Here is a 21,455-nt window from a genome sequence, read left to right as displayed (position 1 = left end):
AACCCGTTAACCTCTGCGTTAACCTGCGTGCTGTAGCTCGGAGAGCTTTAAGTGATCTGATGAGTCTAGAATCGGCAGTGTGGACACTGCTCATCTGTGGAGCAGACATGGGTAGACGGCAGACATGGGTGGAGCAGGACTCAGATGGGTGTGGTCAGAGTCGTGTGTTGTAAGAGTTGGGTGTGTTCAGAGCTGGGTGTGGTCAGAGTCATGTGTTGTCAGAGCTGGGTGTGGTCAGAGCTGGGTGTGGTCAGAGTCATGGGTGTGGTCAGAGGTGGGTGTGGTCAGAGTCATGGGTGTGGTCAGAGTCATGGGTGTGGTCAGAGTCGGGTGTGGTCAGAGTCGGGTGTGGTCAGAGTCGGGTGTGGGTCAGAGTCGGGTGTGGTCAGAGGTGGGTGTGGTCGTGAGGCTCCTACCTTGACGTCCACGTGGGCCATGAGCACGGCGAAGTTGGTGAGGTGTGTGCAGGAGCAGGAGGTGTGTGTGCGGTTGGTACGCAGCAGTCTGCAGTCCTGCGTGGACCAGAAGCCCGTCATGGTGCGCTTGGAGTAGCTCCAGAACGAACAGTTGGGGTTGAAGTTCTCCTCCGTCTGCTGGGGTCCACACGGGGCGAGGAACACAGAAGCAAAACACACACACAGCACTGGTTTCATTTGTGCGTCTTGCTTGTACAGAGGAGAACAACTCTCACAGCCATCAAAATCTCAATCGAGGGGCAACCAACAGATCTCTATGGCAACACTATTTCCTCACCAAATGCAGCTAAAGATACTCAAGCTTCTGTAGACTTCTGTAGCAATCAGTGACTGAACAGAGATTAAACACCTGTCACACCACTGAAACGTTCCACTAGAATCATTCTGGTGATCAAGGAGTGATACAGACCACACTGGTTAATCTGTACTGCCATCAATAGGAGTACAGGCATGGGTCTCCTAAAGCAGTTTCATACAGGCGTTCTCTGGGTCTTCTAAAGCAGTTTCTTACAGGCATTCTCTAGGTCTCCTAAAGCAGTTTATTACAGGCATTCGCTGGGTCTTTTAAAGCAGTTTATTACTGACGGGCTCATTAGAGAATCACTCTGGTAAGATTTTTCCAAAACCAAAAAATAAATAAATAAACAAATCCTTTGTAACAGAAGAACTGATAAATGACTAAGCACAGGAAAACACACACACACACACACACACACACACACACACACACAAGACAGACAGATAAAAAGAAAAAGATACAAAGAGACAGAATGTAAGAGTGAGATAGAGAGATGGAGAAATAGAGAGAGGGAGGGCAAGAGATAGATGGGGAGGGGTTTTTTTAAAGCAAAAGAGACAGACAGGGAGAGAGCAATAGAGATTTTTAAAAGCAAACAGAGACATTGAGAGAGAGAGAGGGAGAGAAAGAGAGAGAGAGAGAGAGGGGGGGGGAGAGAGAGACATTGAGAGAGAGCAGGAAAAGCTGATGTGAGATGATAAATGGCAGATGGAGGGGGCGGAGTTGTGGCTATGAGAACTTGTCTCCCAGAGGGGGCGGAGTTGTGGCTATGAGAACTCTTCTCCCAGAGGGGGCGGAGTTATCGCAATGAGAACTCTTCTCCCAGAGGGGGCGGTGTTATCGCTATGAGAACTTGTCTCCCAGAGGGGGCGGAGTTATCGCTATGAGAACTCTTCTCCCAGAGGGGGTGGAGTTGTGGCTATGAGAACTCTTCTCCCAGAGGGGGCGGAGTTATCGCTATGAGAACTCTTCTCCCAGAGGGGGCGGAGTTATCGCTATGAGAACTCTTCTCCCAGAGGGGGTGGAGTTGTGGCTATGAGAACTCTTCTCCCAGAGGGGGCGGAGTTATCGCAATGAGAACTCTTCTCCCAGAGGGGGGCGGTGTTATCGCTATGAGAACTCTTCTCCCAGAGGGGGCGGAGTTATCGCTATGAGAACTCTTCTCCCAGAGGGGGTGGAGTTGTGGCTATGAGAACTCTTCTCCCAGAGGGGGCGGAGTTATCGCTATGAGAACTCTTCTCCCAGAGGGGGCGGAGTTATCGCTATGAGAACTCTTCTCCCAGAGGGGGTGGAGTTGTGGCTATGAGAACTCTTCTCCCAGAGGGGGCGGAGTTATCGCTATGAGAACTCTTCTCCCAGAGGGGGCGGAGTTATCGCTATGAGAACTCTTCTCCCAGAGGGGGTGGAGTTGTGGCTATGAGAACTCTTCTCCCAGAGGGGGCGGAGTTATCGCTATGAGAACTCTTCTCCCAGAGGGGGCGGAGTTATCGCTATGAGAACTCTTCTCCCAGAGGGGGCGGAGTTGTGGCTATGAGAACTCTTCTCCCAGAGGGAGCAGAGTTATCGCTATGAGAACTCTTCTCCCAGAGGGGGCGGAGTTATCGCTATGAGAACTCTTCTCCCAGAGGGGGCGGAGTTATCGCTATGAGAACTCTTCTCCCAGCAGTCACGGTCCAGCCTGACCCGTGTTCTTCCACGCCACCGCATCACCATAGAGACCATCACCTGAACTCCGTCACGCTCTGCTCCTCAAGAAGATGGCCACATCCTCTCACACATCCTATGGCCCCTCAAAGCCCCTCCCCTGCCCCCTCAAAGCCCCTCCCCTGCCCCCTCAAAGCCCCTCCCCTGCCCTCTCAAAGCCCCTCCCCTGCCCCCTCCACCTGTACAGGTGTATGTCAGATGCAGTGCTACTTTAACATGTCTGTGTATTACATGTGTGTGCTAATACTAGCACAAACTCTAGCAACGTTACCGAGAGTCTGCAGGAGAAACTGATAACGCTGTAGTTTATCTACAGTACTCAGACACCAACCATCTACAGCACCAACCATCTACTGCACCAACCATCTACAGCACCAACCATCTACAGCACCAACCATCTACAGCACCAACCATCTACTGCACCAACCATCTACAGCACCAACCATCTACAGCACCAACCATCTACTGCACCAACCATCTACAGCACCAACCATCTACTGCACCAACCATCTACAGCACCAACCATCTACTGCACCAACCATCTACAGCACCAACCATCTACCGCACCAACCATCTACTGCACCAACCATCTACAGCACCAACCATCTACAGCACCAACCATCTACTGCACCAACCATCTACAGCACCAACCATCTACTGCACCAACCATCTACAGCACCAACCATCTACAGCCTCCACCTGCTCCACCCATCGAGCTCTCCAGCAGAAGGCTGATAAAAGCCCTTCCACCAGCAGACAGCACAGAGGGGGAGGAGCTGAGTGTGACATCACTGTTACAGAGGGGGAGGAGCTGAGTGTGACGACCATTACAGAGGGGGAGGAGCTGAGTGTGACGACCATTACAGAGGGGGAGGAGCCGAGTGTGACATCCCTGTTAGAGGGGGAGGAGCTGAATCTGGAATGACTGTTGTGAAATTCAAAATAATTACACACATTCTTTTAAAGAGGTGTTATTAAAATCTCAGAACTGCATTTCAGTAATAAAAGTGTCAAGAATCCACCCATTACAAAGTTATGAATGACCATGTGTTGAATGGCCACATAATGACATGATGAATGGATAAAGTCAACTATATTTTTAATGCAGGTCTGGACAGGTGTGTGTGTGGGTCTGGACAGGTGTGTGGGTCTGGACAGGTGTGTGTGTGCCTGGACAGGTGTGTGTGTCACTGGACAGGTTTCTGTGTGCCTGGACAGGTGTGTGTGGGTCTAGACAGGTGTGTGGTCCACCTACCTGCACGTGTCTCACGGTGAATATGACGGGCTCCGACAGGTACACCTTGTTGCTGTCTTTGCTGATGGCGGCCGTGATGATGGGGGAGTTGACGATGATGGAGTAGTTGGTGCTGAGGGCCTCGTTGCTCAGCCTCACCGTGGCGTTCTCCGTCGACAGGTACGCGCCCAGGTGCTTGTAGAGCACAAAGGCCATGCGGATCTCACCTGTAGGTAGAGCGGGTCAGAGCAGACATCACGCCATCATGTGGTGGGAACCACGCACTGCACCCACACCAGGCCTAAAACACACACTGCTCAAATACAGGGCCCCGTTGCCATGGCAGTGATAATCCCATAATAATTCATGAGCAGGAGATTTCCACGCCGTGTGCGTTTACAGTACTGTGCACTGCCTCCGAGCAGCACCGATACCTTGGTTGAACAGCACCGAGACCGTTCGCTACGCACAGCATATGCTAAAGTGTTCTCAGGTAATTTAATGAGAGTTTGACGGGACATATGCTGAATTCATCACACTGTCCACCCTCTGAGCTTTACAGCCACACTTACACCGAGCGGCAGGAGGTTCAAGAAAGAAAAAACACACACACATTTAAAACCTCCCCCCAGTGCCCCAGCAAGCACAAAGCCAGACTGATTTAGCTGCACTGAAATGTCATTGCTACTTTATTGCTAGCTCTCCTGAAACCCCCCCCCCCCCCGCCCGATCTCTCCAATGGCCTCATCTCCCGCCTTTTCTCTTCTCCTGTAGCAGGCTGTGATGGATGAGTGGCCCCTCCCCAAACTCCTCCCACTCTGTCTCAGAACCCAGAAGAACAAAAGCAGCTTTTGTGACCCCCCCCCCATGAGGCTGGCCACAGCAGCCACTCTGATGAACAGGCTGCCCTTGTGTGTGTGTGTGTGTGTGTGTGTGTGTGTGTGTGTGTGTGTGTGTGTGTGTGTGTGTGTGTGTGTGTGTGTGTGTGTGTGTGTAAGCCCCGTGGGCTTACCTGGGTTTGCATGGAACCATGAGTAATGAAGTCCTCAGAGAGCGGGGAATCATTTCACCAACGCACAGGTCAGAATGTAATAAGCTGTTCAGACTCTGGCTGAAGGTAAACTGGACCCCTAGTCCTGGGGCATGAGTAGCTAACAGCCCCTGTACCCTATGTAGGCAACTATGTAGGGCATTAGAATGCAGAGCTGTGGTATAAGGACTTAAACAGGACAGACAGGGTTGCTAGGGCACTGTGGCCATGTACTGGTGCGTTCAGAAGTTCAGAGACACGTGCACACGCCTCTTCTGTGATGAGTCACATGACTTGTGCAGGTGAGGTCAGGGGGTCATGTTCTAAATCCAGGCAGCAAGAATCCACTATGTGAAGATTGTAGTTTCAAGACCAGTGTGGGTGTTAGTCCCACTGACAGGAACTGGGGTTAACCTTAAACCAACGGCTCCCTGCAGACCGCGTAAAAACAGACACAGGTAAGACAGGAAGTGCCTCAGTGTATATGATACCATCTGTGTATCTGAACTGCAGAACTGTACATGTGTCATAACAGCCAAAGCCTCGGTGAACTGCACCAGTGAAGACTGAAGCCTGCTGTGAATTACATGTCCAATGAAATCTCCTGAGCGCTCATATACTTACAAAAGCCCCGCCTCTCGTTAAGACTCCTCCCCCCATTTGGAGAAATGAAAGAAAAATGGATGACTGCTTAATGCAATAGAATAAAAAAACAGTAAAAAATTATTAATAATAATACAAATAGTAATAATAATAATAATACGTCCCTGTTATTACGAATTTCCTCCTAAATCGTTCTTTATTGAATTGAACTGAAGCCAATATTATTTATTGTTTGCTATTTAATATTTATAATAATGATGCAGTGTGTACATTCAGTGTGAAATCTACTGTTTTTCTGTTAATTTTGTCCCTTTTCCCACTCTGTAGCATCAGCAGTGCTTTGCGCATTACAGGAGGTACGCCATATATAAAATAAAACTGTGAATTATGCAATATTTTAAGAAGATATATGTACTACAGTGATAAATCATTGCAAGCATGAGCTGTAATATCAGTCACAGTAATCGCTGTGTTACTGACAAGTATTAGTGCATATTTTACTGAATTTATGACTCTGAGTCCTGGCGGTTTGTGAGCGGGGTTCTACACGGAGCTAGGAGAAAGAGCTAGAACATACGTCTAAACCAGGGTTCTACACGGAGCTAGGAGAAAGAGCTAGAACATACGTTTAAACCAGAGTTCTACACGGAGCTAGGAGAAAGAGCTAGAACATACGTTTAAACCAGGGTTCTACACGGAGCTAGGAGAAAGAGCTAGAACATACGTTTAAACCAGGGTTCTACATGGAGCTAGGAGAAGGAGCTAGAACATACGTTTAAACCAGAGTTCTACACGGAGCTAGGAGAAAGAGCTAGAACATACGTCTAAACCAGGGTTCTACACGGAGCTAGGAGAAAGAGCTAGAACATACGTCTAAACCAGGGTTCTACACGGAGCTAGGAGAAGGAGCTAGAACATACGTTTAACCCAGAGTTCTACACGGAGCTAGGAGAAGGAGCTAGAACATACGTTTAAACCAGGGTTCTACACGGAGCTAGGAGAAAGAGCTAGAACATACGTCTAAACCAGGGTTCTACATGGAGCTAGGAGAAGGAGCTAGAACATACGTTTAAACCAGGGTTCTACACGGAGCTAGGAGAAAGAGCTAGAACATACGTTTAAACCAGGGTTCTACACGGAGCTAGGAGAAGGAGCTAGAACATACGTTTAAACCAGGGTTCTACACGGAGCTAGGAGAAAGAGCTAGAACATACGTCTAAACCAGGGTTCTACACGGAGCTAGGAGAAAGAGCTAGAACATACGTTTAAACCAGGGTTCTACACGGAGCTAGGAGAAAGAGCTAGAACATACGTCTAAACCAGGGTTCTACACGGAGCTAGGAGAAAGAGCTAGAACATACGTTTAAACCAGGGTTCTACACGGAGCTAGGAGAAAGAGCTAGAACATACGTCTAAACCAGGGTTCTACACGGAGCTAGGAGAAGGAGCTAGAACATATGTTTAAACCAGGGTTCTACACGGAGCTAGGAGAAGGAGCTAGAACATACGTTTAAACCAGGGTTCTACACGGAGCTAGGAGAAAGAGCTAGAACATACGTTTAAACCAGGGTTCTACACGGAGCTAGGAGAAAGAGCTAGAACATACGTCTAAACCAGGGTTCTACACGGAGCTAGGAGAAGGAGCTAGAACATATGTTTAAACCAGGGTTCTACACGGAGCTAGGAGAAAGAGCTAGAACATACGTCTAAACCAGGGTTCTACACGGAGCTAGGAGAAGGAGCTAGAACATATGTTTAAACCAGGGTTCTACACGGAGCTAGGAGAAAGAGCTAGAACATACGTTTAAACCAGGGTTCTACACGGAGCTAGGAGAAAGAGCTAGAACATACGTCTAAACCAGGGTTCTACACGGAGCTAGGAGAAGGAGCTAGAACATATGTTTAAACCAGGGTTCTACACGGAGCTAGGAGAAGGAGCTAGAACATATGTTTAAACCAGGGTTCTACACGGCAGCAGACCCGCTCTGCAACCTGACTCACCTTCCCTCTTCTTATGTATAGTTGCGGTAAACACTGGTGTGTGTGTGTGTGTGTGTGTGTGTGTGTGTGTGTGTGTGTGTGTGTGTGTGTGTGTGTGTGTGTGTGTGTGTGCAATCGCAGTTACACTGTAGTTGTATGATCTTGAATGTATGCCCCAAACACAACCAAAACACACCCCTAATAACCCCGAAATCTTAACCCTCTTGTTGATCTAAAGGGGCATCCACCATATGGCATTACCTGCATATAGTTTTACTCTGTTAAATGTATTTGCTTCATTACAATTAGGGATGCTTACTGCAAGAAACACTACTGAATGAGTGTGGTGTATGAGGTTACAAATTTGAATGAATATTTGTGTGTGGTGTCTTTTACATTACCAGAGATGTGCAGTTACAGAAATGTAGAGGGGAGACAGGTCTGGGTCAGAGAGGGCAGACAGGTCTGGGTCAGAGAGGGCAGACAGGTCTGGGTCAGAGAGGGCAGACAGGTCTGGATCAGAAAGAGTGGAGACAGGTCTGGGTCAGAGAGGGGAGACATGTCTGGGTCAGAGAGGGGAGACAGGTCTGGGTCAGAGAGGGGAGACAGGTCTGGGTCAGAGAGGGCAGACAGGTCTGGGTCAGAGAGGGGAGACAGGTCTGGGTCAGAGAGTGGAGACAGGTCTGGGTCAGAGAGGGCAGACAGGTCTGGGTCAGAGAGGGGAGACAGGTCTGGGTCAGAGAGGGCAGACAGGTCTGGGTCAGAGAGGGGAGACAGGTCTGGGTCAGAGAGGGGAGACAGGTCTGGGTCAGAGAGTGGAGACAGGTCTGGGTCAGAGAGGGGAGACAGGTCTGGGTCAGAGAGTGGAGACAGGTCTGGGTCAGAGAGTGGAGACAGGTCTGGGTCAGAGAGTGGAGACAGGTCTGGGTCAGAGAGGGCAGACAGGTCTGGGTCAGAAAGAGTGGAGGCAGGTCTGGATCAGAAGAGGGGAGACAGGTCTGGATCAGAAAGAGTTGAGGCAGGTCTGGATCAGAAAGAGGGCAGACAGGTCTGGATCACAAAGAAGGGAGACATGTCTGGGTCAGAAAGAAGGGAGACAGGTCTGGGTCATCTCTCTGTCTCTCTCGGTCCCTGTCCCTCCCTCCATCTCTCTCTCTCTGTGTCTCACTCACTCTCTGTGTCTCTCTGTCCCTGTCCCACTCTCTCTCTGTGTCTCTCTGTTCCTGTCCCACTCTCACTCTGTGTCTCTCTGTTCCTGTCCCACTCTCTCTCTCTGTGTCTCTCTGTTCCTGTCCCACTCTCTCTCTCTCTGTCCCTCTCTCACTCTCTGTGTCTCTCTGTCCCTGTCCCACTCTCTCTCTCTGTGTCTTTCTTTTCCTGTCCCACTCTCTCTCTCTCTGTCTCTCTGTCCCTGTCCCACTCTCACTCTCTGTGTCTCTCTGTCCCTGTCCCACTCTCACTCTCTGTGTCTCTCTGTCCCTGTCCCACTCTGCTCTTTAAAAGAAGCAGAATTCATCCATGCCACGCAGAGTCTGTCCAAAGGAGGACAGACCACGCATGACTAATCCTCACTGTGAATACTCACAATCCCTGTATCCAAATTAACCTTTGATCGAGCTGCTTTGTCTTTCCTGACTTACAAGACAAGAGCGTGTAGAACAGGGATGAATCACCAACAGATGTGGAGCGTGATGCGCAGGTCGTGAGGAAAAGCTGCACTAGCAGGACTCTAGAAGAAAACATTTCTCAGCCCTCCGCCCTACTGGGTCTCTCTCCTCTGGGCACGGGGAAAAGATTAAGCGAGAAAGGTTATGGTTGGAGGTCCACGCAGCGGGGGGCCGCCTCTCGGGCGGGGGCGGGGCGGAGGTATAGACCACCCACCGTTCCTCCCGTGCTGCTTCAGGGTGTTGGCAGACAGGTGGATGGAGCTGCTCTGCTCTCCCGTCTGAGGGAACCTGAGGTCGGGGAGATTACCGTCCGTGCTCATTCTCGCCACCTCCAGCTCTGCAGGAAGTAAACAAGAAATAAACAAACACAAACAAACAGAGGCAGAGGTGGGGGGCGTTAGCGGAGGGCCGCACCGCGCGGGCCACGAGGCGGGCCGGGCCCACTTACACCAGTCTCCAGCTCCGTTGCATCATTTTCAGCTTCGCAACTTTTACACATTTAAAGACCAATGAGAAGACTCGGATCACAGATAATGATCCTCTAGTCTTGACTGTTCGTTGGGCTGAGATCAAATGAAGCCCAGTAGAAACCAGGCAGAAGGACCTAACGGCCTGCCAAGCAGATCAGACCAGACTAATCGTCTCAGACAGCACTGCCGCTTAAGGGAGATGAAAACATAAAATAGCAAAACCATCGTAGCGAACGCAGCGTTAATACACTTCATACGTTTCATCCAATCACAACGCATACGCAAGACTGCGCAAGGACACAGATAAAACAGTGGAATAAATATAAACATCCATACATGCGTGCGTACACATACGCACAAAACACACACTCGTACAGCACACAGAAATACATTAAAGCAGGAGAATTCACATGCATACACTCTCACACACAAACACTTGAGCGCACAAGCCTTTCAAGAAACAACTGAAGTGGCATGTTAGCGGCGTCTGTGAGCTGGAGGACTACATCACTGCCTCCCCGGGCTGAGGCGGTTTGGACTGCTTCTCCCTCAGTCCAGTTGGACCAGCACTACAACACTACAGTACTGTACCATTCACTAAACCCTGGCCAACAACTACCCCCCCATGGGAGTCCATTTTGGATCAGAACGCTGCCGGATTCGGTAATGGACTACGAACTTCAATTTGGAACGGAACGGCGCATTACAGCCGGTTCAGAAACCCGAACGCGGACACGACGTCACGTCGACAAACTCCATTTTGGCTCCGAAGCAACACCTGGGCCTCGTTTTACTGCGGACTCCATTTTGGATCAGAGCATTACGGAGCGGCACATCACGCCGAGCCCCATTGTGGCAGAGGCCAAACAAACCTTATCACATGGTAAAGGAAGTGTGGCGTGTGGGAGCCGGAGGTGCGGTAAACGTGTCAAACGCGCCTGATTAATCTGAGGGCAGCATGAAGGATATAAAACCAGCACCATAAAGGAGCTCGGAGGGAGGGACTCCTTCTCCCTGTCTGTGGCCAACCCCAATCCCTTAATATCAGGATAAATTGCATGCCTGGCGCAATAAATTCCATTTTATTAATTCCCAAAATGCTTCACCAGCAAGGAGCACAAGACCTACATTCTGGAGTTGCCATGGTAGCAGGTTTCCCCTTAATCTCTCTGTTTTGGAGGAAAAGAAGGCACGAAACCAGCCAATCCTCAAACAGCACACTATAAAACAAACACACACTATACCACACACACACACACTATACAATATATATGTATATATACATATTTAGCGCATAGACACACATACACACACAACTCTTCAGAACCACGGTGACACGTAAGGCATGTGTGTATGCATAAACCATCGGCTTCTTGATCCTTTGAACGCTGACTGTCACAGTTTGGTTTGATATACTGAAGCAGATGCGGACGCTTAACGGACACGTAGGCCGTCCTCCAAACGTCTTCTCCACGTGAAAAGAGGACAGACGCGTGACAGAAAGCCTGAGTGGCTGCTTCCCACACGCTAATCTCACGCTCTTCACGTGACAATTATCTCCCACCTGCATCTCAGCTTCCAGCTGGCGTTCTGATGCGGGCTAAACCTGCCACGGTGACGTCTCACGCAGGACAGTCCCGCACCTCGCCCCTCGACCGCACCTGTCTCTCACCACACCTGTCTCTCACCTCGCCCCTCTACCGCACCTGTCTCTCACCACACCTGTCTCTCACCTCGCCCCTCTACCACGCCTGTCTCTCACCTCGCCCCTCGACCACGCCTGTCTCTCACCACATCCCTCGACCGCACCTGTCTCTCACCACACCTGTCTCTCACCTCGCCCCTCGACCACGCCTGTCTCTCACCTCACCCCTCGATCGCACCTGTCTCTCACCACACCTGTCTCTCACCTCACCCCTCTACCGCACCTGTCTCTCACCACACCTGTCTCTCACCTCACCCCTCTACCGCACCTGTCTCTCACCACACCTGTCTCTCACCTCACCCCTCTACCGCACCTGTCTCTCACCACACCTGTCTCTCACCTCACCCCTCTACCGCACCTGTCTCTCACCACACCTGTCTCTCACCTCACCCCTCTACCGCACCTGTCTCTCACCTCACCCCTCTACCGCACCTGTCTCTCACCACACCTGTCTCTCACCTCGCCCCTCGACCGCACCTGTCTCTCACCTCGCCCCTCGACCACACCTGTCTCTCACCTCACCCCTCGACCCCACCTGTCTCTCACCTCACCCCTCGACCCCACCTGTCTCTCACCTCACCCCTCGACCACACCTGTCTCTCACCTCACCCCTCGACCACACCTGTCTCTCACCTCACCCCTCGACCACACCTGTCTCTCACCTTGCCCCTTGACCACACCTGTCTCTCACCTTACCCCTCTACCGCACCTGTCTCTCACCTCACCCCTCTACCGCACCTGTCTCTCACCTTGCCCCTTGACCACACCTGTCTCTCACCTCGTCTCTCGACCCCACCTGTCTCTCACCTCACCCCTCTACCACACCTGTCTCTCACCTTGCCCCTTGACCACACCTGTCTCTCACCTTACCCCTCTACCGCACCTGTCTCTCACCTCGCCCCTCGACCACACCTGTCTCTCACCTCGCCTCTCGACCCCACCTGTCTCTCACCTCACCCCTAGCTGCCTCCTGCCAGTGGCCCTGAGCTAGCTGCTGAAGTGCTCCTTTGAGAACCTCAATTATGCAGCGAGTACCGATTGGGGCCTGCGTCCCAGAATCACCCTGGGTCAGGCAGCCCTGCACGATACCCACAACCAGATCTGGCGCCGAGGGCCCAGAAGAGCAACAGAGCAGTTCTAAAACATTCCAGGAACAGAGCCGCACTAATACACTCCAGGAACAGAGCCGCTCTAATACACTCCAGGAACAGAGCGGCTCTAATACACTCCAGGAACAGAGCCGCTCTAATACACTCCAGGAACAGAGCGGCTCTAATAGACTCCAGGAACAGAGCGGCTCTAATAGACTCCAGGAACAGAGCCGCTCTAATACACTCCAGGAACAGAGCCGCTCTAATACACTCCAGGAACAGAGCCGCTCTAATACACTCCAGGAACAGAGCCGCTCTAATACACTCCAGGAACAGAGCGGCTCTAATAGACTCCAGGAACAGAGCCGCTCTAATACACTCCAGGAACAGAGCGGCTCTAATACACTCCAGGAACAGAGCGGCTCTAATAGACTCCAGGAACAGAGCGGCTCTAATACACCCCAGGAACAGAGCGGCTCTAATACAGGAACAGAGCGGCTCTAATAGACTCCAGGAACAGAGCCGTTTTAAAACACCCCAGGAACAGAGCGGCTCTAATACACCCCAGGAACAGAGCGGCTCTAATACACCCCAGGAACAGAGCGGCTCTAATACAGGAACAGAGCGGCTCTAATAGACTCCAGGAACAGAGCCGTTTTAAAACACCCCAGGAACAGAGCGGCTCTAATACACCCCAGGAACAGAGCCGCTCTAATACACCCCAGGAACAGAGCCGCTCTAATACAGGAACAGAGCCGCTCTAATACAGGAACAGAGCCGCTCTAATACAGGAACAGAGCCGCTCTAATACAGGAACAGAGCCGCTCTAATACAGGAACAGAGCCGCTCTAATACAGGAACAGAGCCGCTCTAATACAGGAACAGAGCGGCTCTAATACAGGAACAGAGCCGCTCTAATATAGGAACAGCTGTCTGTCTCCACTGGGTCTTTATTCAACAGCTTCCTTCACCACATCACAATATTGACAGCTCCGTGCCCAACTCAAGGCGGGTGCTTGGTGGGCTTTTCGGGCGTAAGGCATTATGCACATATTGAAGGTTTCCACTTCAGCAGCTTGAATCACATCACCAGAGATGGAAGAAAAGCCTTAAGCAATCTGTGACTATCATTTATATTGCACTAGCAAAAACATTTCCACGTGTGTTGAACACTTCCGCAGCGCAGCTCTAGGCCAGGCGAGAGAGAAGCGCTCTTCACGTGGTCCTTCCTGCCAAACTTCCTTCCACGCCCGAGCAGCCTGGTGCAACAGAGCGTGCTGCTCAGATCAAAGCTCTCCTCATCCGAGGAGCTCCACCCGAGGAGCTCCATCAGAGGGAGCGCAAGGGGGGCTGCAAGACGGAGAACTTCCAGGAGCAGAGCTGGACACCTCCATCCCAGACCCTCGCATTACCAACAATAATAATATTAACTGTAATATAATAATAATATTAACTGTAATATAATAATAATATTGCCACAATACTTCAAAATCTTCTCAGATGGCGTTTTGCTGGTGCGAAGCTCGGGGTACTTACGGATGTTGTTGGTGTTCTCCTGGACCACGTCGGTCTTCAGCAGGTTGTCGGCGAGCACGAAGGCGCCCTGCTCCACGGTGTCCAGCAGCATGGTGGCCGCACGCAGCTGTTCCCCCGGCGACAGCTCCGCCCACGCAGGGTGGGCCTCCGGCTGCAGCAGGTTATTTACCGTTTCCACCATCGCCTAAGAGACAAGGGCAGAGCCAGAGTGAGCCAGAGTGAGCTAGAGTGAGCCAGAGTGAGCTAGAGTGAGCCAGAGTGAGCCAGAGTGAGCCAACATGAGCGGCAAGCTCTGCTTGGCAGCAAACGGCTATTGCCACGGTTACATGAGCTGTAACGGAGGCGGGGCTACAGGTGGGTGTGGTGTGTGCTCTGTCCACAGGTCCCCTCCTACTGTGTGTAGCCTACAGCCAATATCCTCACAGGCACACTCACTCTTAAACAGAACAATGTAAATGCCATTATGGGGAAATGATGATTTTACATAAGGATTTTAAAGAAGCTTTGCAAATATTGACTAGTAACATTAACAAAAGGAAACTCTCCGAGTTCTTAGGGGAAGATTCCTTATCATTATCATCTCATTTGCACACGAGGTGCTGGATGCCAGCTATACACCAATAGGGCTTCACCTCAGACTGAAATCTGCATATTTAAATCAGGGACTGCTGTCTGAACACTGTAGCTTGTTGTTGGGACACAGAAGTACCTGCTTTCAGCAGACTGATTCATTGCCTATTAATACTGTTTAACCCCCATTACCCACACTCCATTTCTACAGCGTCCAATAAGACGAGAGCAGAGCAGCGTAGCTGAACACGAGATTTAAACTGCCTCCAAAACACTGACAAGAATATTAATGGGGAAAAACCTTCCTAGCAAACACTCCAAAACGTAGAGAAACACAAGCCCTTTGGACTCTCCAGGTCTGTGTGGGTGCAAGAAACGCATTAAAAGACCAGACGACGGCTGTGAGAGCAGCCAAGTTTCGCTTGAATCTTTTAAGGCAACTTTCAAGACCCATTTCTCATCTCCGCCACTTCAAACGGGCTCCGGCTCGCGTGTGTTTGGGTCTGATGCGTACGACTGTAGCTTTCTCAAAGGTGGGGAGCTGGACTTGATCGCAAAAACAGAGAGCAAGGGCAAACACATCATCATCATCATCATCATACCCTGGTGGGAGGGGCACAACAGCTGCGCACACCCCTGCACCTGCCCCACCCATGATCCCGCCCCTGATCCCGCCCCCTCCCGATTCCATCCCTGACCCTGCACCCACCCATGACACCACTTTCTAATCGATGGGCTATGAAACGGAATGAGTTTTGACAAACACCATGAGAGAAAACCCGTGTGTGTGTGTGTGTGCGTGTGTGTGTGTGTGTGTGTGTGTGTGTGTGTGTGTGTAAAACATGTGAAAGGTGCCTGGTCAGAGCTGGAGGGAAAATGGCTGTAGCTGAGGAGGAGAGGGGAATTGTGGGTAGTTGGCTAAAGAGGCAGCTCCAGGGAGAGAGAGAGACCGTGCTTGTCTCTGTGTGTGTGTGTGTGTGTGTGTGTAGCTGGGAGAGCCTAATCATAAGTTCCACAGCGAGGTCTTAAAATAGTTTAGGCTTCGTTTGGATTCTAAAGTTGTGAATCTTGCTTGTTACGAGCTACTAACTTGAAAGATTTGGAGATGTCATATTGGAGTCTTTTCTCCACTAAAATATCAGACATGGATAATAAAGTATATTTTTAGAATATTTTAGGAAGGTAGCCATAACAAGCTCTACAGCTCTCCTTGCTCAGAGTTGTGTCTCCAAACACACGCCACCAAAATCAGCCACCTGATCATCTCCGCTCACGCCAGATGGTCACATGGCCACGTGGCGGCGGTATTATTATTATTATGGTTTAAGTTGCCACCCTCAGGTTCTCCTGAGTCCGTGTAGATGTGAAGGCCTTTCCCCAAGCAGCTGTGAGATCTGCTGGTGGTTTAGTGATGGTGAGAGGAGACTCGTGCTTGCGAGTGGGATTACGCACTTCATCCCACGCGGCCCATCGTGGAGCGAGAGCGGATTACCACCGGCTCCGGATCGCAGCCCGCCGAGTCACTCGGGCGACAGCCACTCTGGCGTGCCAGCCGCCCTGTGGGCACACGGCTCCACGTTGGCTCAGGATGGCACGGCTTCGCCCGGGGGCCGCCGGCCCGGGCTGCGTGGTTTCTGTGCAAGGAGCTTAACGCAGACGCAGTTTCCTGACGAGCACGTCTGGAGGGTGTTAACAGACCAACAGCCACGGCTGACATGAGATACTGAAACCATGTCGGAGATGAACTACTGAATCAGTGTCACACGCTGACATGGGAGACGGTTTCAGAACTGAGATACTGAAACCGTATCAGAAATAATCTTCTGAAACCATTTTTAAACAGTGTTTAAACTGTATGAGAACCAATGTACTAGAACTGTATCAGAAAAGAGCTACTGAAACCATATCAGAACTGAGTTACTGAAATTGTATCAGAGCTGAAGTACTGAAACCGTGTTAGACCTACAAATACCTGTTATTCAAACAGGAACACTCCTTAAAACTGCATGATACACACACACAAACTTCGTTTTCCAAATCGGTAGTGTTCCATCTCAGCGGTCCTCCCCTGTGTACACGGCTTCTGGCCTTGAACCGATCCCACTAGCTTCTGTTTAGTGTGAACCACGCCGTCACGCTGAGCCCCGCGGGGAACACCTATGTTTGCATGCATTCTATCCCCAAAGGATCCTCTTCGGTTTTGTGAGAATGATATAAAAATACACCTGTCTAAACTACACCTGTCTACACCCCAGGCCTGCAAGAATTAACGCAGACGGGTGGAGCAGGTCTTCCACAAGGTGCATTAACGGATGATCACCCGAGTGGCGCGGTTGGAATTTATAACGCAATGGAGGAGCACACTGTTAAAAGCCAAGGGCGTCTATTTGGTGATTCACTTGATAAGAAACAAAGCAAAACACGGGCCTAACAAATGCACATATGGTGCGAGAACGATACAGTTACTAGTGTTAGTGATGTTCCTGGTTCATTCCTACCACTCCTACCATTATGTGAAACAAGTACAAACCTTCATAATATTCAAAGTCCCACATGCAAATGAAATGAACGAATAAAAACTAAATGATCTGAGAAAAGAGACACATTTGCATTGCAAATGAGCCGTTTCTCAATATAGGGGGATTTTCAGCTATGATGGGATATTAGTAATGAATAGAACAGGAGATCAAATGACTTTATACATAAATGTCTCTATTTGAATAGAGCGAGCTTGCAGAGACACCGCATGTCAAACCGGGCTGATCGCTCGTTTGAACGAGTCGCACTCACACACGTTCTGTAAACTGCAGCATTTCTAACAAATCATTTGGTCCGTGCCTCAGGGATACACACAGAGGAGGCACCACCACCATCAGTGAGGGCTGACGCTCACACAACACGGTCTTACACGGTTGTTGGGGTTTGCTGGATGCTGCGACATGTTATTTTGGACTGTTAGCAATGATAGCGACAACCTCCCACCCCTCTGATGGAAGCAGGACACCACTGGATGGGGAAAAAGTGACTCCAGTGTGATGAATGTGTGTGGCCGTGATTTGCTTAAACACCCACACACGCAGACAGCTTAAATCTTTATTGGCCATTGAGAGAGACATGAGTTTGGTAATGAAGACGAGATGATATAAATAAGGCTCGCAACAGACGGCCCAACATCCCGTCACATGTGTGTATGACTGTGTTGTCTGTAAAATTTAGTTTGCTGTCTGTAAAGTTTACTTTGTGGTATGTAAAGTTTACTTCATCCAGATATCAGCTGATGTTTTGCTGCATGAGACTGGTGGCTTTGGTACTGTGCGACTGAATAAGACGTACGACACAAACCACACTGTTGATGGAGCAGACCGCCCTTTAACTTTACACCATCATCCTGTCCACCCCTAAGGAGATGGGTGTAGTGTACATGTGTAGTGTACATGTGTAGGTGGGTGTAGTGTACATGTGTAGTGTCCTGGTGCAGGTGGGTGTAGTGTACATGTGTAGTGTCCTGGTGCAGGTGGGTGTAGTGTACATGTGTAGTGTACATGTGTAGTGTCCTGGTGCAGGTGGGTGTAGTGTACATGTGTAGTGTACATGTGTAGTGTCCTGGTGCAGGTGAGTGTAGTGTACATGTGTAGTGTACATGTGTAGTGTCCTGGTGCAGGTTGGTGTAGTGTACGTGTGTAGTGTACATGTGTAGTGTCCTGGTGCAGGTGGGTGTAGTGTACATGTGTAGTGTCCTGGTGCGGGTGGGTGTAGTGTACATGTGTAGTGTACATGTGTAGTGTACATGTGTAGTGTCCTGGTGCAGGTGGGTGTAGTGTACATGTGTAGTGTCCTGGTGCAGGTGGGTGTAGTGTACATGTGTAGTGTCCTGGTGCAGGTGGGTGTAGTGTACATGTGTAGTGTCCTGGTGCGGGTGGGTGTAGTGTACATGTGTAGTGTACATGTGTAGTGTCCTGGTGCAGGTGGGTGTAGTGTACATGTGTAGTGTACATGTGTAGTGTACATGTGTAGTGTCCTGGTGCAGGTGGGTGTAGTGTACATGTGTAGTGTACATGTGTAGTGTACATGTGTAGTGTCCTGGTGCAGGTGGGTGTAGTGTACATGTGTAGTGTTCATGTGTAGTGTCCTGGTGCAGGTGGGTGTAGTGTACATGAGCTGTGGGTGGTCAGCTGTAGCGGTCAGCAGTAACACGCTGCCTGAATGCGTTAGTCTTTCTGAGTCAATGCTCGTAACAATAAAGCGCATCTATAATACAGCTACGCCTGTAAAACTTTATGGTGCCATTATATTCTGACAGAACTGCTCTCACAAAGGGCACACCAGCAAAACTTACCCTGTGTGTGTGTGTGTGTGTGTGTGTGTGTGTGTGTGTGTGTGTGTGTGTGTGTGTGTGTGTGTGTGTGTGTGTGTGTGTGTGTGTGTGTGTGTGTGCGTGTGTGTCTAATGAGTGTGTGTGTGTAAGGCAGTAAATGTGAATGTAAGATAGTGAGAAAGAGAGTGTGTGTATGTGTGTGTGTGTGTGTGTGTGTGCTGTTTTAACCATTCAAAAGGATTAACATGCTGGAAATGGTGTAGTCATGGACCTAGCATACAAAACAGAAGGAATCGTCACAGGTGCACAGCTGTAAAGCTGTAAGAAGCCGGGCTGTATGGTGTTGGGCTGTAAGGCACTGGGCTGTATGGTGTTGGGCTGTATGGTGTTGGGCTGTAAGGCACTGGGCTGTATGGTGTTGGGCTGTATGGTGTTGGGCTGTAAGGCACTGGGCTGTATGGTGTTGGGCTGTAAGGCACTGGGCTGTATGGTGTTGGGCTGTAAGGCACTGGGCTGTATGGTGTTGGGCTGTATGGTATTGGGCTGTATGGTATTGGGCTGTATGGTATTGGGCTGTATGGTGTTGGGCTGTAAAGCACTGGGCTGTATGGTGTTGGGCTGTATGGTATTGGGCTGTATGGTGTTGGGCTGTATGGTATTGGGCTGTATGGTGTTGGGCTGTAAAGCACTGGGCTGTATGGTGTTGGGCTGTATGTGTTGGGCTGTATGTGTTGGGCTGTAAGGCACTGGGCTGTATGGTGTTGGGCTGTAAGGCACTGGGCTGTAAGGTAGTGCTTATTTCTGACAGGTGTTGAGTGTCCACACCACATGCCTTGTACCAGATGTTGGAATATGAGAGAGGAGATGAGACGTAATAAAGCTGATGATTCTGAATATACCTCTCAGCTTTCTCTTTCTCTCTCTTTCTCACATGTATCTCTCTCCCGCTCTCTCTTAGCTCTCTCCCTCTCCCCCCCCCCCCCCCCCCCTCTCTCTCTCACACACACATACCCACATCCATGGTGTTAATGAGGCATAGCTGGACACTGGGATTGTGTGTTAAGAGCTAGGGGCAAGGACACACACACACACACACACACACACACACACACACACACACACACACACACAGAGTATGACTGTTTCTGTCTTCCTATCGCTGACTTCATTTTGGTCTGTGTGTGTGTGTGTGTGTGTGTGTGTGTGTGTGTGTGTGTGTGTGTGTGTGTGTGTGTGTGTGTGTGTGCGTGCGTGTGTTTCTCTCAGACGCAGGTGTTTTGTGGAGTATTTCCTAGGTGTGATGTTCATATGAGGACAGAGAGTGCTGATGATGGTGGTGGTGAGTGGAGCAGAACACACCCATCTCCCTAATCAATTACTGGTCCAAATCCCCCACCCCCTGTCTGCCTGTCTCTCTCCCACTCCCTGTCTGCCTGTCTCTCTCCCCCACTCCCTGTCTGTCTCTCTCCCACTCCACTCCCTGCCTGTCTGTCTGTCTCTCTCCCACTCCCTGTCTGTCTGTCTCCCCCACTCCCTATTTCTGAATTCTCAGTGAATTTGTGTGAGGGGAAGAATTTTTGGAGGAGCTGGAATGCCACTTAAAATACTCACTAATAAATTAATCAATTCACACCTAATTCAGAAAAACCAAAAACCTCAATCACCATTCACACCCATATCCACATCAAATATGAATAATTCAGTTCCAGGCTTTTTGTCTCCTTTGTGCTTCCTTACGTAACAACTGGGAGCACTCGTCAGTTCCTGTGTGAGCTGTAGCCTCAGTGAAGAGTGTGAACATTCATACATAATATAACAAGAGTGTGTATTAAAGCTGTGTGTGTGTGTGTGTGTGTGTGTGTGTGTGTGTGTGTGTGTGTGTGTGTGTGTGTGTGTGTGTGAGTGTGTGTGTGAGTGTGTGTGAGCAACAGATGTGAAATATAGATGGTGTTGCATGTCAATTATTTATCGTGGAGACATGCAGCCTCTGTGCATATGCTCAAATTTCTGTCTGTGTCTGCAGATCCTGCACTACTTTGACAGCTTAGTTCTTCATGCTGTGTGTTCATGGTGAGTGGTCAGCACAGCTCCCCCTGTAGGCAGTCTGAGGAACTGCATGGCTGGCCCCATCATGGCCGCCGCCCCAGAGCTGGCGTGGGCTCTGGCTTTGTGGCCTTCCCCACCACGGAGATGTCTGATGCAACTGATCAAAGACCTGGTGGGTGTGTCCAGATATGAAGCAGGAGGTGGGCGTGTCCAGATATGAGGCAACCAGTGGGCGTGTCTAAGCAGCACCCTCGGTGAGCACCCTGGCATCTCTGGCCATCAGGTGGCGCTAACGCTAACGTTCAGATTTTTGGTGTTTATGACATGAAAACCGCTAGTAAAGGAATACTGGAAAGATACGTACAATGATACAAAGATACGTACAATGATACAAAGATACGTACAATGATACAAAGATACGTACAATGCGATAAAAATGGTGTTTCTGATGTTCAAGTAGAAACACTGAACAATGACATACTTGATGGAGGGAATATCTGCAATGTTTCTTTCACTGACTGTTTTTGCTTCCTAAAAAAGCTTTAAAAGACAGTTTGTGCTTAAAAATACAGCACTGCTGAAATTCTGACTGGTGACGCCAGCACGCCCCAAATACAGGGTCCTTATTCGGTTACATCTCCACTAACCAAAGCACCTGACATTAACACTTCAGCCCCTGGTGTGTGAGCTGCCCAGTTTATGGTGTTCACCACATTCACCATCAGTGTGG

The 21,455-nt window shown here is 50.0% G+C and overlaps 1 protein-coding gene across 1 annotated transcript in view; it reads right to left on the bottom strand.

The window, feature by feature from the left end:
• Positions 1–320: 320 nt before the first annotated feature.
• LOC143504725 (adhesion G protein-coupled receptor L3-like) overlaps positions 321–21,455 on the bottom strand; it is a 72,561-nt gene continuing 51,426 nt past the window's right edge. The window contains exons 7-10 of the mRNA XM_076996013.1: positions 13,795–13,978; positions 9,207–9,329; positions 3,734–3,939; positions 321–593 (exon numbers count right to left, since the gene is read on the bottom strand). Of these exons, the coding sequence (XP_076852128.1) occupies positions 321–593; positions 3,734–3,939; positions 9,207–9,329; positions 13,795–13,978 (786 nt within the window). The remainder of the gene's footprint in view (positions 594–3,733; positions 3,940–9,206; positions 9,330–13,794; positions 13,979–21,455) is intronic.

This window comes from Brachyhypopomus gauderio, unplaced genomic scaffold, assembly GCF_052324685.1.
Source record: "Brachyhypopomus gauderio isolate BG-103 unplaced genomic scaffold, BGAUD_0.2 sc326, whole genome shotgun sequence".
Taxonomy (NCBI): Eukaryota; Metazoa; Chordata; class Actinopteri; order Gymnotiformes; family Hypopomidae; genus Brachyhypopomus; species Brachyhypopomus gauderio.
The sequence above is the reverse complement of the archived record's forward strand: the minus strand, read 5'-3'. Positions and strand labels throughout refer to the sequence as shown.